This window comes from Drosophila bipectinata, chromosome XR, assembly GCF_030179905.1.
Source record: "Drosophila bipectinata strain 14024-0381.07 chromosome XR, DbipHiC1v2, whole genome shotgun sequence".
In the NCBI taxonomy this organism is placed as follows: Eukaryota; Metazoa; Arthropoda; class Insecta; order Diptera; family Drosophilidae; genus Drosophila; species Drosophila bipectinata.
The window spans coordinates 23811690-23830205 of NC_091735.1; the positions used below are offsets into that span (position 1 = coordinate 23811690).

Here is an 18516-nt window from a genome sequence, read left to right on the forward strand (position 1 = left end):
TAGAAATATTTAATAATTTTTAATTAAAATTATTTTCTTTATCTTCCATTAGATTGTTAGTCAAGAAGCTGAACTGAAAATAAAAGTCAGTAGTGAGACCGCTGGAAGGTACTTCTGCAAGGCAGTTGTTAATGGATTTCCGGAGATCGGGGCGGAGGCCACGATTTATGTGAAAAGGGCACCCATCATCACCTCCCACAAGGTGCAGTTTGGAGGCGTGGGAAGTCGCGTGAAAATCGATTGTTTGGCCTTCAGTATCCCCAAGGCGGAGCATATCCTTTGGTCCTTTGAGGGCAAGGTCATTAACATGAGCAGTGCCGATCCGGATATCTATATTTTTGAGGAACACCACTTGCCGGAGGGCGTGAGAGCTGCTCTCATAATCCGCGATAGTAAGGCATCGCACTTTGGGAAGTACAACTGTACGGTGATGAACTCGTATGGTGCTGATTCGCTGGTGATTAGTTTACTCCGAGAACCCGGTAATATTCCGGTTCTATTGGTCGTAATGGGTTCAACGTTCTCCGTCGCCATTATCCTGATGATCGTGATGATTATTATCGTTTATCGGAAGCGCAGGAGTCGCAAGAAGCCGATGCCCGCAGATGTGATACCCGAGGCGTCTCGCGGTGGCGATAAACTGAATGAACTGAAATCGGAGCTCAGATCGAAGGCCTACGATGTGGAGTACTCGGAGGCGGGTGGCGATGGACTGGCCATCAACTTGAACCAATCCCCGATGCCCGATGTCCAGATGAAGGGCGCCACCTTGGGTGTACCGCTGGCAGGACCCGTCAAGTTCGATGAACGTTTCTCCGGTGACTTTGGCGGCGATCGCTATAATCGCCAGTGTCACATCAAGAATCTGAAGAATCAACAGGAGACCTCGTACAAGGAGACTCCACAGGCCAATGGCTATGCCCACTATTTCGAGTATGCTCTGGACTACAGTCCGCCGGGCGAGATGTCCGGGAAGTCGAAGAACGGTGGCATGAATTCGGCCACCTTGCCGCATTCAGCTGCCTCGGGAAATGGTGGTGGTGGCGCCAATGGTGGGGCAGCTGGTGGAGCAGTTGGTGCTGGTGGTGGTGCCAGTTTGCCGAGAAATCAGCGCCATGAACTGCAGCAGTCTCAAACAAATGGATTCCTAGGTAAGAGTTCGATTTATTTTTTTAATTTTTTCGATAAAAGAATAATTGATTTTTATCGATAATACCGATCATTCTTGATTTTAACTTTTAAACAAGACTTTAGTAACATTTTAATCATTATTGATATTTTAATGGTGTTTTTGTATAAAAATAATCGATACTATCGGTACTTTTGCAAGATTCATGTTTCTCATAAAAATAATCGATATAGTATCGATAAGGTCCTAATTTTTTTTAAGCTACTATCATTTATGGCCGTTATTTTTTACCAACTATTAATTAAGACTATCGATATCTTTGAATAATATCGATATCTTAACGATTTTCTCCTAAAAAATAATCGATAATAATCGATAACCTCTTATTACTTTTTCAGGACAACCTTTGCTACAAAATGGCATCGACAGTCGCTTCAGTGCCATTTACGGGAATCCCTATCTCCGGACGAATTCCTCCCTCCTCCCACCCCTCCCGCCGCCCAGCACCGCCAATCCGGCGGCCACACCCGCCCCACCGCCCTACCATGCCGCCCGCCACGGCCACGCCCATCACATGAACGGCGGGCTGAAGCATTTTGGCAGCGGCAGCGCCGCCAATGCCGTTCTCAACACGAGTCCGGTGGGAAATTTGAGCGGAAGCGGAAACGGAACTGGAGGATCCTCGACAGCCGTTAGCTTGGCCAGCGGAATGGGCGGCATGGGTGGCGTTGGGATGGGGATTGGCGGGGGGGCCGGAGCCGGAGGCAGCGTTAGCGGCAGCAGTTCGAATTTAACCGCCAGCAGTAATACATTGGCGGCCACGCCCCAAGCAGGAGGCGGCTTGGGCGGTCAGTGTGCCCAGAGTCCGTCCGGGCAATTTATCCTGCCCAACAATGGCAAAGGGCATACACAAAAAGGACCTCTGGCCACACATGTTTAAATTGGAGGAGAATTCCTTTCGCAACGATATATTTATATCGTATAAAATATATCGAGAAATCAGTCGATTAACCGAATGCATATACACCCTATAAATAAAGCGCATTATAGAGCCATTAGCCATTCGTAAATGTATTCTAATTTGTAATGAAAATAGTAATTTCAAAAAACCGAAAAAAATGGACAACTTTTAGCCAACTAAGAGAACGAGTGTATGAATGTTTTTTTTTATCGATTATTAATCGAAAGTAGCATAATACTCCTCAATTTTGTAAACTATTTTTTTTTCCAAGGCTAATACTTATTTTTTTATGCACTCAAAAAAAAAATACTTCTAATTTATAAGCAAATTTTTTGCACAGTTGTTCCTAAGGCTACAGCCAAGAAATTATTGAAATTTTTGAAAAAAATATTCCCTGCTATTTATTATTTTTTTTTTTAAATCCCTGAGCCTTGAGAGAAAAATAGTTTATACAACTTGAGAAAAAAATTCAATATATATATATATATACACTGAAAAAAAAAACAGATAAGAAAACAAAAACCGTATTGTGATTTATAGCGTTAATTATTTTATGGCGAAACTCGATGAAAAAGTGAGAAGGCAAATTATATCAACTAGTGCAAATTTTAAGCTACTTATCGAGTGGGTCTATGGGACCTTGTCCCCCCAAACCCCCTAAAAAGAATCATATATCAATTAAACGAAACGTATCGAACACGAAATAAAAAAAAGAACGACATTTAAAAAAACCAACTACAAAACTTCAAAAGTTCATTTTAAAACAGCGCGTTGCATACAATTTTAAAAAAGAATGAAACAAAAAAAACAGAAAATCAATTTAATTCAATATGAAAATAATTATAAAATGCCTGTAGTTAGTTCCAAGTAAACTGAAAAAAAAGCAAGCAAAAAAAAAAACATTTTCTAAGCCAAAATTTATCAAATTTTTAGACTTAAATATATATTAAATATATATATTATGAGGAAAACTGAATGCAGTGAGAAAACCTTTAGAGTAAGTGCTGAATTTGACCTTTTACCCGGTCAAGATAGGCCAAAAATAAAAAAATATGAACATATAGACACAATTTCAAAAGTATCATTCTAAAAAAATGGTAAAGTACCCGCATATTTTTCAAATTCACAAAACAACACTAAAATCAAATATTTAAATGTAAAATATTGGTGTTTTTTCAAAATATACATCACAATACATATAGCACCGAAAATCCTTGATCGGGTTCTAAAGGCCACAGCATCCAGCATCCATGTGAAAACGTAAAACTTTTTTTGTCTAGCTCCTAAGAAATTAAATTAAATTAAACTTTAAATCAATTATGTAAAAAAAAAAAACAAAGAAAATATTGTATATCGTATATATATATATTTAGAGCATAAATGTGTAATGTCAACGCTTGAATTAAAAATGACTAGCTAAGATTTAGAATGAATGATAAAAATAAACAAATTTTTTTTTTTGTGTTTTTTTTCTGCTTAGTGGTATAAGCCTATTTATAAAAAAAAAACGAAAAGAAAACAAAAAAATAAATGTAAACAGTTTTAAAAATAAATAAAAACAAATTTGAACAACAAAAAGCTTAGCAAGAATTTGTAAAACATTTGAGCGATCTACCAAATATGAAAAATTGAATAAAAAAATCGATAAGTAAATGTAAAGCGTAAAAATTTTAACACAAAATGCTGCCTTATGATTCCTTCTTGGGTTCTTAATTCATTAAGCCAATTTTTTTTTGTGTGTATTGTCTAAAATATAAATACGTACTTATCTAGAGTAAATATACCGAGAAAGAAAATGCTTTAAATGTTTTTCATTTACGTTCATGTTTTTCAATCGAATCTATTCTATATTCTTTTCTTGGGCTATTGCGCAGAGCTTTTTACAAAAAAAAAAAATATTTAAAAATAAAAAAACAACAGGATAAATCATCAAATAAATCAGAGTTGAAAAAACATGTTCAATTTTTTTGGGATAAATTGTCAAACGATTCAATTAAGAGTTCAATTACATAGATGTTAAAAACAAAATGATAAAACTAAAAAAAAAAACAAAAAAAATTAAATGAAAATCCTACTAAGCCAAGTAAATTATAATAATTACCGAAAAAAAAAATAGTAATTGTGAAGTGCAGAGAGCAAAGAAAAAAGGAAAAATGATGAATTGTAAAAGAACTAAGAATGAATTGCGGGCAAAAGGCAAGGAAAATGAGGATTAAATTAAATCTTAAGTCGAGAAAATCTCAAATTAGTTGAAATAAAAATAAAAGAAAAAAAACGAATGAAATAAAATATTTCAAAATGCTAAAAATGTGCCTTTTTTTTATTTGGGTAATTGATCTTTTTTAATTTAAATTTCCCGCTACTAAGGTCTTATCGATATTCATCGATAGGCATAAAAGGATGAAGACTGCAAGTGCATCTCAACTTTCAGCCGGGAATTGCAAGAGAGGAAACCAGTATTTTGAAGAGAGCTTGAGAATCAGTGCTGTCGGCTGCGATCTTTCTAAGAAATTGTAACTTTTTAAGAAAATTCTATAGCATTGATAAACAAGAGAGTCTCTGATCCTATATTTCTATAAATTTATAAATTTAATATACAATTTTACATCAGATTTATTTTAAATTAATTAATTCTTTTATTAAAAGAAGTTGATAATGATTCAGACTCATGTAGTTCCTTACGTTTGTAATATATTTTAACAGTCCTATAATAATTAATATTCCACACAAACCCTTTTTTTTTTAAATAAGTAAATCTTGTAAAAAAAAATGCTAGTTCTAGCGGAAACAATTAAAGCCGCGCATCACTAGCCAAGAGAGCCTGCGTCTTTAAGCCTGAGAGAATGGGAGAGAGAGCCCTCGGTCAGGGTGCATGCAACCACCTAAGCGCAGCCGCAGCGGCAGAGCGAGCGAGAGAGAGCGATGGCGCGAGAGCGTCGGATCGGCGAGAGAGAGCTCAAGTGGTGGCAGCTATCGATAAAGCAGTATTCGCCTCTCGCTCGCACCCATCTCCACAATACTCTCTCTCCGAGTGAGCAGAGAGTAAAATACCAGAAAATACTGCCGATCGGGCTATCGATATTTCGATACAAACAGATGGCAGACGGGCAGCTCCAGTGTTTTTTTTTCTCAACGAACTTCGGCGCTGGCGGTCGTGTGTGCGCTCGTTTGAAAACTAAAAACCACCAAGCACAAAAATATTTAAAATAAAAACACACGCACGGATTATATTAATTTAAAAAAATTCAAAATAAAATAATAAAGCTATCAGCGCAATAAAACGAATCTAAAACGAATATATTATTTTTTTTTGAAAGTGATTGCACAAGGATAACGAATAACAAGCGAAAAAGAAACAACCGACAATCAACCGAAACAGGAGCCAGAGAATATGGCGTTTAAAAACGCTACGAAAACGCTTCCAAAAGCGCAACTAAATCAAATAAGTCGCTGAATTTTAATAAAAATATTAAAATAATTTAATAAAAAAAAGGATATCTTTAAAAACTCGGATTTACGGAAAAGTGTGTCTACTACCTCGGTTAACAACATTTCGAGAAACGCGGCGGCCGTGTGTGTGTGTGTGCGCCCGGACGCGTGCGTGTGTGTGAGTGTGCGCGCGAGAAAGAGATAGCAAGCGAGCTAGCATCTCGTGTGGCGTCGGTTTGAAATTTGAATTTCAGCACCGATCCTCACAGCAACAAAAAAAATATATAGTAATTTCTTAAAAAAAAGAAGAAATCTATATATCTATATCTATTTTTTTTTTACAATTTTTTTTGCTGTTTAAAGTTATGACATAAAAATAAAATGTCGCCATCGTCGGGAGAGCATCTACTTTTAATTTATCAATTAAAATATTAAATAAAAAAGGATCTCCCCACTTAAAACAAGTGATTTTTAAACAATAAAATAAAATATTAAAAAAAGAAAAACTCAAATCTAAAAACTCAGCAAAAGAATCTCAAAAGAGTGTAGAAGAAAAACAACGAAAAAGGCATTAAAGACAAAAAAAAAACTAAGAAACAGAAGACGAAAAAAAAATACGAAAAACTGGTAAACTGGAAACTGGATTACAATGCAGTTGCAGCGCAGCCGACGTCGCAGTCGAGCAGTAGTAAGCACCTGGATTCTTAGCAAAATGTTAGCTCTGCCCCGGTCGGCGTCGCTGCTGCCATCGCTGCTGCTGCTGACGCTGGCGTTTGCGAATTTGCCAAACACCGTCCATGGTGGAACTGGTAAGTAAAGCGAAAAAGCAAAAAAAAAAAAATAAATTACCAACAAAAATCCGACAAAACATAAACCTCGACGGCCAGCTCCGATCACGAAGTGCAGGATCAAAAGGGAAGACAGGATAAAGGTGGTAGGCGGCGGAAGAGAAACGAAAATATTGCGTGGTTTTTCGAAAATTTTTTGTTTTCCAATTGTTTTGGAAATTTTTCAAAACTATAAAGATTTGAAGTTGAATTATGTAGTTTTGAGATATAGGGGTTTTGAAGTCTTCTTTTAAGAAATTGTATCTTATGGATACTTTTAGAAATTAAGGTATTAAAATCTTGGATTTTTATTTAAAATGTTTGAGGTATTTTTCATAATTTTAACTTTATTTTAAACGAAATTTTTGTACAAATATTTAAAGTAAATTATTTGAAATTGAGTAATATTTTGATTTTCTTCAATTATTCCTAAAAATGTTAATACTTGATAATATAATTGATAATATAAAGTATTATTGAGCTCATAATCATCTAAAAAATATTTTCAAAAATTTTAATTATTTAATACGTCATTTTCTAAATTTTATTTTAATTTTTTTCTAATTTTTCTTATTGTTTTGAAAAAAGTAAATCTTAAAATCCTTAAATCTCAAAACCCTTCCCTTAATACTTCAAAGTTTAAGCCTTTTTCTGGTTTCTGGCTTTTCGCTTTTTGTTTCTTTGTGTGCCTGCTCCTTGCTTCTCCTGTTCTTCCCTTTCCTATTCAGGTCTGGCCATGCCATGGCTTGTATTCTTCGGCTTCCTTTTTAATATCTTCCTTCGTTTCGCTTTTGTTGTCAGTTTCGGACAGGTGGTCGCTCTTTGCTTTTCATTCCTTTGCTTTTCTCTCTCTCTCTCTCGCTTAGTCTCCCTCTCTCTCTCCCTGTGTTTCGCGCTCTCTTTCTCGCTTTTGCTGACTGCGCATGCTCTCTCAGATTTGTAAGCCCACCTTTTTTTTCGAAAATGAAAAATTAAAATGGATTTTTATTAAAGTTGGCGGTTTGAGTTTATTTTACCGACGGCATTACATATTTTTTCTAAAAGATACTTCACATCTTAAAGATACTTTCTTGTCGTCTCTCTACCAAGCTCTGATTTTTTTTTCCATGTAAGCCATGTTTTATTTACCTTCGAATGGGTCAACTTCCTTTCAAAAAAAAAAAGAAGAAATATCTCATATATTTTATGTACATACCACGTAAATATCTATATCTTTTATTTGACAAGTTTTGAAAAGGAAAAGAAAACAGCCAGAAGAGGGTTAAATACATATTATTTGCATATGGAACGGCTCGGCTCGGCTCTCTTGTCTAATCATAAAGCAAATAACTGTTGTAGGTGTACTTTGGGTCGATCGCCTTCGTACAAATGTCAACTTTCCACGGAACTTCAACTCTGAAGTTAACTGGAATTTTAAGGAAATACTCCATAGGGCCCTAAGATTATATAAGAAATTAAATAAATATTTTAGAAACTATACCTTAAGAAACCTATAATAGTGATTTTTGTTCATCAATTCATCAATCAACCGAGATCATCATCATTTTTCCCAGCAATTAAATAATCATTTTCAGAACCCGCTTCTTCGTTTTTTTCTGTTTTTCTGTTCCATCTGTCTCTTAAGATCATTGAACTATTATTTATTTTTTTTTTATAACTTTTACCTGGGCACTTCCTGAACTCTCTCGAGTTTCCGCTGCCTCCTAAACTCTTTTCTTCTTTGATCAACTATTTTGCATTTTTTTTGTTATCATCATAAAATGCAAGAAATTAGCTAAAGGAAGTTGTAAAAAAAAGAGACATTATTGAATGAAATTATCATAAAGAGAGAGTTTTTAGAAAAAAGGTGTTGTATGGATGTAAAGTGGGAAAATATTTGGTATCTATAGTTTGTTGGGAGGTTGAAATATATAAGGATTAGAAAAAGGATAGAAATTTTTATACTTTTCTTATAAATACCTATGGTTTTTCTTATAATATAAATTTTTTATAAAAGGATCTATAACTTAAACCTTGAGAACAACCTTAAAATATCACAAATTTCATATTTTTTTTTACCTTTAATATTTAAAAATAAAAATATGATGTATAACTGGATCTGTAATATAATCGACATACAAAATATGATCTTTAATATGATCTTTTATATGTAGGATCTATAATATCTTCCATAATTGATCTATAAATTTATATGATCTTTATATATATCATATATATCTTTTATATATATCATATATATTTATATGATATGATATGATTTATAAAATAACCTTAAATATGATATTTTATAGATCTTTAATATAATCTACATGCAATATGTGGTCTATAATACGATCTATAACTGATCTTTACTAAAATCCTTTAATTTCCTTCACAAAACATAAACAAACTTAAATGATTTCTTAAATTTCAATTAAAACCCTTCCAAAAAACCCCTAGTTCCCCTTAAATTCCTCAAGTCTTGTCTTCAAAACCCAGACTTATAAACATGATCTCTTAACTTAATCAATATTTCCGCTCGACTTGCTGCAATCTTTAAAGTTTATTCAACTTTTAAAAAAGGTAGTCTTTTTTTAGGAATATTTGTTTTTTTATATTTTTTGTGCCGCCTGCATGTACCAAAAAAAAAATTATTCGCAGGTTTTAATATGGCAAACGTAACGGTTTTCCGAACCAACCACCGCATTCAATTTCAAGGCATCAGGCACCAAAAAAAAAATATATATATATAGGGATACGTGTTATATGTATATATATAAAGTATGGAATAAACGACAGCTGTGCTCTTGGAGCCAAAAATGAAAACAGCAGGAGCAGGAAGAACAGGAGCACCAACCCCTGTGTTCTGTGTGTATATGTATGTATATCCTGGCATATCCTGGCTGGATGGGACATATTGCACATGCGCGTCCTTTTTACGCTGTTTGCTCAAAGATCAAATTACGATAATGCCGCCACTGAGAGTAACTGAGATAGCCAACAGACAGAAAGAGATGGCAGATAGAGAATGAACCTACCTAGGAACCTTTCAAACTCTCAGATACTTGGACTAAATTTTTGTATCTTTGCTGCTCCCTTTTTCAATGTCGTCGTTTCTCTCTAGCTATTTCCTGTATCCTGCACCCTAAAATCTATATATACATATATATATACAATATGTTTATATATTTTTTGACTTTTGTAAGTCACGCACACGGCGGTTCCTTAATTAGGAGAGGAGGCCCTCCTAGATACTCTCCTAGTTCGGGACAACCAACATGCTTATGGATCGTAAAATGTGCATTTTATGATCATATCCACATAAAGTTGCATTACTCGGAACTGTAACTAAAAATTTAATGGTTATAAAATGAAAAGGGCAGAGGGGTAGGGGGGCGAAAGGAGCGGGCACTTAAATTGTAAGAACATTTAAGAGGTTTTAAAGGTTTTTCAATTTAAAAGATGGTTCTATTAGGAGGAAGAGGTTAGAAGAAGGATATTACACATATTTGGGTATAAAAATGGTTATTATAAAATGGATTATATAAAATGGTTAAAAATGTTATTAATTTTAAAATAAAAAAATTATGGTATTTTTAAAGAAATTAAGATTTTATGACTAAATGTAACCAAAGTTGTGAGAAAAATAATTAAAAACAGCTAATATTTCTATATTATATTCGTTTATTTATTAAAAATATATTATGGCTATTAAAGTACTTTAATTTGTTTCTTTTTTATGGTTTTTAAATTATATTATTTTAAAAATAAATAAAATAAGTAATTAATGTGACCAAAGTCTTAATAGAAATAATTTTAAAAAATATATAACTTTTATAAAAGTCTTGAAAAAAGTATCCTATATTTTTTCTGAAGATATAATTAAAATAAATATTATTTCATTACAAAATATTAGTAATGTGACCCAACTTTTCATAAAATCAAACAATTTATTAAAAATCTAATAACTTTCATGAATAAAGACTTTTTTAAACCAAAACATGTACATCCTGTTGTTAAAACATTCATAACTTTTACTTAAAAATAAAATTAATATTAATTATCTAATTCCCTGGAATTTCAAGCCCATTTTTGAATAATAATTAACCCATAAGTTGCTGTAATATGCATTATTACAGCCAAGAAGTCAATTACTTGACGTTTAATTTGCATAATTTTTGCATAAATTTGTCATTAAACGAACAATTCATTAATTCAAGTATCATGTGTACTTAAAAAAAGAAAAAAATTACTTATTAAAAGCAAATCAATTCCCACGATTTAAAAACCTCAATAAAAAAAGGGCTTTTCAAGGACGCCGCCTTTAAAAAAATTTCTCCATAAGCTGATCTCGTTTTTTTATTTCGGCATTTCAATTAATTTCTGAGACATCCACTTATCGACCATTTACTGTCACATTTATTAATTAATCGACACCGCCGTTTTTGGACCAAAATATATACGTATATATAACTTTCCCATCAGTAACTTAAGAAGACTTAATTAAAAAAAACGGTATATGAAATCAAGTGGCAGGCGATGCTAATTTCTCGAGTGTTAAATTTGCTGTTACTCCTTTTCCTTTTCGAAAAAAAATAAGAAGAAAAAACCTGTAACTGATTAAAAAAAATATATATATATGTATATATATGTGAAGAGGAATCTTGTTGGCCTGGTCACTTGATATGGCAAAAGCAGTTCCGTTTTAAGCGAGGTGATCCTGTTTTTTTTTTTTTTCGGGACACACCTTGAAGATGCCAAGAATCAGGTAGAATTTTGGATTCTTTTTTTTAGTATTTATTTTTCTAGTATTATTTGCCATAAAAAGTCTATTGCATAAAACATGATAAATCATGATCGTCATCATTGCAAAAAATTGTATTTTCCCAAGCTTTTCCTCTTGGGAAAAATGCCTCAAATGGCTCGAAAGAAATGAATTGAGATTTTTCCTTTTCTTTGGTTTTTTTTTTCAAACTTCTTGCTAAACTAATTATGAAAACAGTCATCACATCACATCACAACATCAGTCCAAGCCTTGTGTTGCAATTAAATCCGCTTAGAAAATCCATGGATTCTATGGATTCTAAAAATCTTTACTCATTTATTTTTCTTCTTTTTCTTTTTTTTCTGTTTATTGACTTTTAATGATGGCCTGAACTGAACTCTTAACTGAAGGAAGGAGGTTGTATGTAGTTTGTGGTACCACCACAGAGAGAGAGAGACCTGAAACTTCAGCGAATTAGTGCGCCCTGCCATGGCCAGTTTAATGAGTTTTCTTTATGGTCGGAGTCTCTGGTCGGGCTCGAAGATACAGATACAGATACAATTGAGCCAGCCAGCCGCCTTGTATCTACAAGATACATACAAACGGACGCACTGACCGAACAAGTTTTTATTTTTTCGAATTTTTTTTTTCCCCGCAAGTCTCTCTCTCGTGGGCTGTTTGGGTTTTCTTCGTCTACACTTTGTATGTGTGTGTGTCTTGTTCTTCTGAACACGATCAGCCAGGGGACAGGAGCAGAAGAATAAGAATAAGACAACGATGAAGAAGGCGAAAAAGAACAAGAAAATAAGGCAAAGGTGTACACCAGAAGAAAAATCATAGAAAGGAGTAGTAGGGTGTAGGTTTGAAAGTACGGGGTATGAATATTAATCTTAAAAAAGCTTTAAAAAATGTCAATAAATACTCAAGGGTCTCAGTAGGGTCTTACAGATTTTTATATATTTTTTAAAAAATTGTTTATTATTTCAATTTAAAATTTATTAAAAAAAAAGGATTATAAAACTTTATTTATTTTTATTTATAAAATTTATTTTTTAATATATTATAAATAAGTTTAAAACATGTATTTAGTTATTAAAAAAATAAAGACTAACATGCTTTTAAAACAAACCAAAAATTAAACCAAATTCCACAAAGAAAAGACTTAAAATCATCAAATAAATCTAGAAAAATATTAAAAATATCAATCAATACTCTAATTTTTTTTAAATATTTTTTGTAGTGTATTTTCTTAAAAAAAAAAAGGCTGACAACCTCAAAAAGCCAAGAAAACGAAGCCAAAGCGAAATAAACCGAACAAACCCCTCCAACCTTCTTATTTCTTATTTTCTCCTCCCTAGTCATCTTCTTCTTTTTATTCTCCTGTGGCCACGCCCCCTCCACCTCGCCCTTGTGTTTTTTTATTTTTTTCCCAAGCCTTGGTCCAAAAGCCAGACCAACAACAATTTTTATAGATATTACCCAAAGTGTCTTGTCTTGTTTGGTTTGGTTTCTTTTCGGCCTGGTCTTGTCTTCTTCTGCTTCTTCTTCTTCTGAGCCGTCGTCTTGTTGGCCATCTTCGTCTTGGCCAGGCCAGGCTTTTTACGCTGACCAGCTGCCACGCCCCATTCGCCCCAATCGACTAAATGCACGCGATTTGTTGCCATGGGATCGGGATCTCTTGGGTTCCGTTTTTTTTTGTAAAAATAATAATGAAGCTCTCTAGATGGTTTAAGTTTTTAAGGGAAATTGTATATTATTTTTTTTTTAAGATTTAAAAACATGTTTAAAAATTTTTTTTTTGAAATGGATGAAAAATTAAAAAAAGAGTTTTAAGGTTTATTTATTAAGCTTGTTTTTTAGGCTCCTTAAACTAAATTTTATTTAAAATAAATTGAAGAAAAATTGTGTTTTTATTAGAATCATAAATTTTAAATGCTAATTTTTTGGAAAATTATTTCTGGTGATTTTATTGAGGCTCAGAATTATTTTAAAATACCTCTAGGTTTTTAAAAGTTTATCTACATATTCTTTTATATAAAAATTATTCTAAACTCTAAACTCTTAACAAATTAAATAAATAAATATTTTTATTATTTTTAAATAATTCTAATTTTCTTGTAACAATTTTAATTTCTTAAAAGAAAATTAATTTTCTTTGTAAACCCGAGTTTCTTTCTTGAAAAACTACCATTAGATAAATTTACGATTTCCTGGGCCCCCAGTCTCAGTCTCTCTCCTGACTTCTTGGCCAAGTTCTCTGCCCCCTTAACCCCCTCTAGGTATCTCTGTCTATGGAGGAGGCAATGAAAAATGACAATCATCATTATATACACTTGAGCGGATCGACGACAGTCGCCGATCGTGTGCTCCTCCTCATCCTCAGCGTCGTCGTAGTCTTCTCTTCTCAAGTTGAAACTGAAATTGCTTGGACTTTTGGTCTGGTCTGGTCTTCTTCTTCTTCTACTGCCTTCTTCTCTTGATTTCTCCATCTCCATCGTCTTCTGGCTCACAAATCTCCGGTGGGTTCTTCAAAAGGAGGGTGGGGGTCGGGAAGAAATGTGAAGCTCAAGTGAGTGGTTGACTTCAAGTGAGGCATAGATACTTTTTGGCTTGCATAATCTGCGGTCTTCGATATCCCACAGATACGGGATGATATGACCAAAAAAAAAAATAAAGATACAAATTCTTTCAGGGTGGTCCACCACCATCCCACCTCATAAGTATCCTTCACAAAACCATTTAAGATGCATTAGCAAATCTATAAATGAGAGTATTTTCAAGATACGATGCTGGTTAATAAGGATGTGGTTAGTTGGAGCGGGGTTTCAGATACTTTGTTAAAGGGAAAAGATACTTTTCTTTGGTTTGAAGTAGTTGGGAAGAATCTAGGGGTTTTAAAAGGCTAAACTTTATAATAAAGTTATAAGAAAATTAAAAAAAAGGTTAAAAATTAAAAATATAGAAATTAAGGTCTATAAAAAGGTCTATAAAGCTATAAAATTAACCTCAAAAATAAAAATAAAAAATATAAAAAAATATATTGTATATTTTACAAACTCTTTACTGTTACGGTTAAACAAACTGTTACTCTTTGGAGCTCGAACCCTTAACACAGTGCCTACAGGATACTTGCTAAGATAAAGTATCTTGTTTTTCTAAGAGAATCTTAAAAATTGAGAAAATTTCAAAAAAATTCACTTCAAAGTTCGAACTCTTAACTTCATAGCTATGAGGATATCTCTAAGATGCAGTCTTTGTATCTTTGTACCTGTTGTATTTTTTTTTGTAGGGCAGCATACTTGAACTTTATCTGGAAAAACGGCAGTTGAAGCGATCACTTAGCATTGATTAAGCTTGTGATTATGTATCTTACGGATGCATCTTTCTCTTTGCCTTTTCCCTTAGCACTTGCATTTGCATAAAAAGAACGGTTATCCGACGCTGTTTTCTCTGCTGGTGACAACCAAGAAAGAAAATAAAAAATTAGCAGACTTGTTAAGTAAATATGAATCGAATATAGATCCTATTACTATTATTATTTTTTTCTCTTTGGAACTTAAACTAAACATTCACACGCTGTCCAAGCTGTTGTTGTTGTTGTCTGCCGGAAGTGTTAAATGCTTCAGTTTATTTAAAGTACAGAGTGAGAGAGAGAGAGAGAGAGAGAGGGAGAGGGAGAAGGGTAGCTACCCAGCAGTTCGCCGCACTAGTGCATGGGTGTCGAATTCACTATGCCCCTGGGGTAGACGAGTACCCACCAGTCAATACCTAAGGCATGTATTTCAGAGGCGAATTTAACTAAGGCATGTCATAGGCGGTGTACAATCGTCACCTCTTCGTATACCAATGAGTATCGAATTGGGGTACCCAAAAGGAGTACCCAAATACATACTACTAAGGGACATCGATTTAGGTACGGAATTGGGTACTCTATACAGTATAGCCACTTGGGTATCTACCAAGGGACAGCGATTTACATACCCAGAAAAAGATTTTTTTTTTCTTATAAATTTTTGTTTTTTATTATGTATAAAATTATTAAATATAGAATTACATTTAATTCATTTTTAAAAATTTATAAAATTATTTTACTTATCAGAAATTCACAGAATTACACCATTTTATTTGGCTTAAAAAAACTTATGTGTTACGTGTGCGAAAATTATGTGTTGTTGCCGCCATCAGCAGAAATTACATCTAATATTATAAAAAAAAATCATTATTAAAATTAAAACCAATATTTTTTTAAAATTCTTACCAAGTAGTGCTAAATATACATTTCGCGCTGTTTTTAATGACTTTATACTCCATCATTAAGGAATCGCTTAGCATATTTTTTAAATTTCTGGCAACTTCACCAGGGCTGCAACAAATGCCTTATAATTGACGCCTGAAAATAAATTCTTTTCTCTTTTGCAAACCATAATTATAATTATTACCTTTTTTATCCTTTTTTTATCACTGTTTCACTGTCACTGTTTTTAATATTTATTTAGAGTTTTTATTATTTATTTATTATTTACCACACTTTCACGTCGTGTCACCAAATATGCTCAAGTTATACTGAAGCAAAAATCAAAAAAAGAGAAGATTTTCGTTTGCGCTTTGTGGTGGTCCGACCGTCGTACCCAAAAGGAGTACCAAAGTATATACTCGCAGCGTTATACAAAAAAGACATGAAGCAGAGAGTACCCAAGCCGCTATACCAATAGTAAGCGATATGGGTACCCACAAAAGAGTACCCAAATCCATACCCAAAAAGAACTATTGCCACCAGCCGAACTGCTGGGTAGGGACTTCATATAATATCATTCATATGCCATTATTTTTATGGATATGCCATTGAAGCAGCAAAGCAACCCTTTAGTGTGTGGTCTCTTGTAACCCAGCAGTTCGGCTGGTGGCAATAGTTCTTTTTGGGTATGGATTTGGGTACTCTTTTGTGGGTACCCATATCGCTTACTATTGGTATAGCGGCTTGGGTACTCTCTGCTTCATGTCTTTTTTGTATAACGCTGCGAGTATATACTTTGGTACTCCTTTTGGGTACGACGGTCGCACCACAACAAAGCGCAAACGAAAATTAGCATTTAAAGGAAATGACCGCTTAGAAAGTGGACTTGCAGTAAATTGTTTGTTTTTGTTGCTAGAAGCAGTTAAACAGATGCGAGTATATACTTTGGTACTCCTTTTGGGTACGACGGTCGGACCACCACAAAGCGCAAACGAAAATCTTCTCTTTTTTTGATTTTTGCTTCAGTATAACTTGAGCATATTTGGTGACACGACGTGAAAGTGTGGTAAATAATAAATAAATAATAAAAACACTAAATAAATATTAAAAACAGTGACAGTGAAACAGTGATAAAAAAAGGATAAAAAAGGTAATAATTATAATTATGGTTTGCAAAAGAGAAAAGAATTTATTTTCAGGCGTCAATTATAAGGCATTTGTTGCAGCCCTGGTGAAGTTGCCAGAAATTTAAAAAATATGCTAAGCGATTCCTTAATGATGGAGTATAAAGTCATTAAAAACATCGCGAAATTGTATATTTATCACTACTTGGTAAGAATTTAAAAAAAATATTGGTTTTAATTTTAATAATGTTTTTTTTTTTATAATATTAGATGTAATTTCTGCTGATGGCGGCAATGGAAATATGCCTCAAACAACAACAACAACAACAGCAACAACCACACATAATTTTTGCACACGTAACACATAAGTATTTTAAAGCCAAATAAAATGGTGTAATTCTGTGAATTTCTGAGAAGTAAAATAATTTTATAAATTTTGAAAAATGAATTAAATGTATTTCTATTATATTAAATAATTTTATATATAATAAAAAACAAAAATTTATAAGAAAAAAAAAATTGTTTTCTGGGTATGTAAATCGCTGTCCCTTGGTAGATACCCAAGTGGCTATACTGTATAGAGTACCCAATTCCGTACCTAAATCGATGTCCCTTAGTAGTATGTATTTGGGTACTCGTTTTGGGTACCCCAATTCGATACTCATTGGTATACGAAGAGGTGACGATTGTACACCGCCTATGACATACCTTAGTTAAATTCGCCTCTGAAATACATGTCTTAGGTATTGACTGGTGGGTACTCGTCTACCCCAGGGGCATAGTGAATTCGACACCCATGCACTAGTGCGGCGAACTGCTGGGAACTAAAAACTTCAATATCCGTATATCTCTCTCTCTATATGTTTATGTGTATCTCTGTATCTGTGTGTTTGTTGGGAGTATCTGTTAGTGCGCCTGCGTGGCCTGCCTGCCCGTCCTGCTCTTTTTGTTGTTTTTAAAATTTGGCGCGCATTTTTCTTCAGCCTCGACCTTTTGAACTCTGAGGGCAACAAAATGAGGGTGACTCTCAGTGCACTCTCCCTCTCTCTCTCATATAGAGAGTGTCGCATATGTTTTCAAGTGCACTTCAATTACCCAAAAAAAAAAAAAAAAAAAGGAAACAGGAGGAGGAATATAAAATAGAATACTTACATCTGCAGCTGTATATTTTTCCAAAGGGCTGTTCCAACCCCGCCCACTATACCTCCTCCCCACCCCTGCGATCATCATCATCATGCACTCGATTACATCCGTAGGGTAGGTCAATTATTTTCCATAAATATTATCTTTCATTTGGTTAAGCATTATGCTAATCATCTGAGCTTCTCATGTGAACACAGACCGGGGAATAAAAAAAGATACAAAATGCAAAGAAAATGTATGTAGATACAAGGGAAGAAAGGCGAAGACTGGTAGACCCGAAGACTTCAAGACCAAGACGATCATCAAGTGGAAAACGTCGCTCAACTGTGAACATTTTTCTTTCTTCATTTTTTCACTTGGCGGTTCACTTGTTTCAGAAATTATTAAAAAAAATTTAAGAACAAATATATGAACAAGGTGTTTATAAACTATAATTCTACAAACGATGTATGAGTATTATTTTTGGTATTTGTTTAGAAGAAGTAGACCTTTAAAACTTACCAGAAAAAATACAATATAACCTTTACCTTAAATTTTTACTAAATAATTTCGCTTCCAAAATCTAAAAAAAATCATACACTTTTCAAGAAAACATTTAGGTTTTTTTTCGAGATTTATTTTAGCCTTTGCTTAAAATTCCAAACAAAAAAAAACAACAAGACCATCAATCAGTACAAAACCATAAACCACATTCCCAGGCCCGCAACCCACAAATATATTTTTCAGTTTCCTTAACAATATCCCTCTAATCCGAAATCTATTTCAACATATGTTGCAATAACAATTTTTTTTTATAAAGACCACAAAAACCACAAACTTCCTCCCTCTATAGTTCCATGCAACAAATTACAGGAGGGGTGGGGTTATAAAAAGGAGGGTGTTACTCTCCTACAGACTACTTTTTAAAGATATATATATTCTTTTT

General features: G+C 33.6%; 2 protein-coding genes across 2 annotated transcripts in view; both read left to right on the forward strand.

Annotated features, from left to right (window-relative positions):
- Nucleotides 1-4403, forward strand: part of kirre (kin of irre) — a 49816-nt gene extending 45413 nt beyond the window's left edge. Inside the window, exons 5-6 of the mRNA XM_043213221.2 lie at nt 53-1151; nt 1528-4403. Of these exons, the coding sequence (XP_043069156.1) occupies nt 53-1151; nt 1528-2069 (1641 nt within the window). The 3' untranslated portion in view covers nt 2070-4403. The remainder of the gene's footprint in view (nt 1-52; nt 1152-1527) is intronic.
- An 802-nt stretch (nt 4404-5205) lies between these two features.
- Nucleotides 5206-18516, forward strand: part of N (neurogenic locus Notch protein) — a 46618-nt gene continuing 33307 nt past the window's right edge. The window contains 1 exon segment of the mRNA XM_043213070.2: nt 5206-6328. Coding sequence (XP_043069005.1) covers nt 6169-6328 — 160 coding nt within the window. The 5' untranslated portion in view covers nt 5206-6168.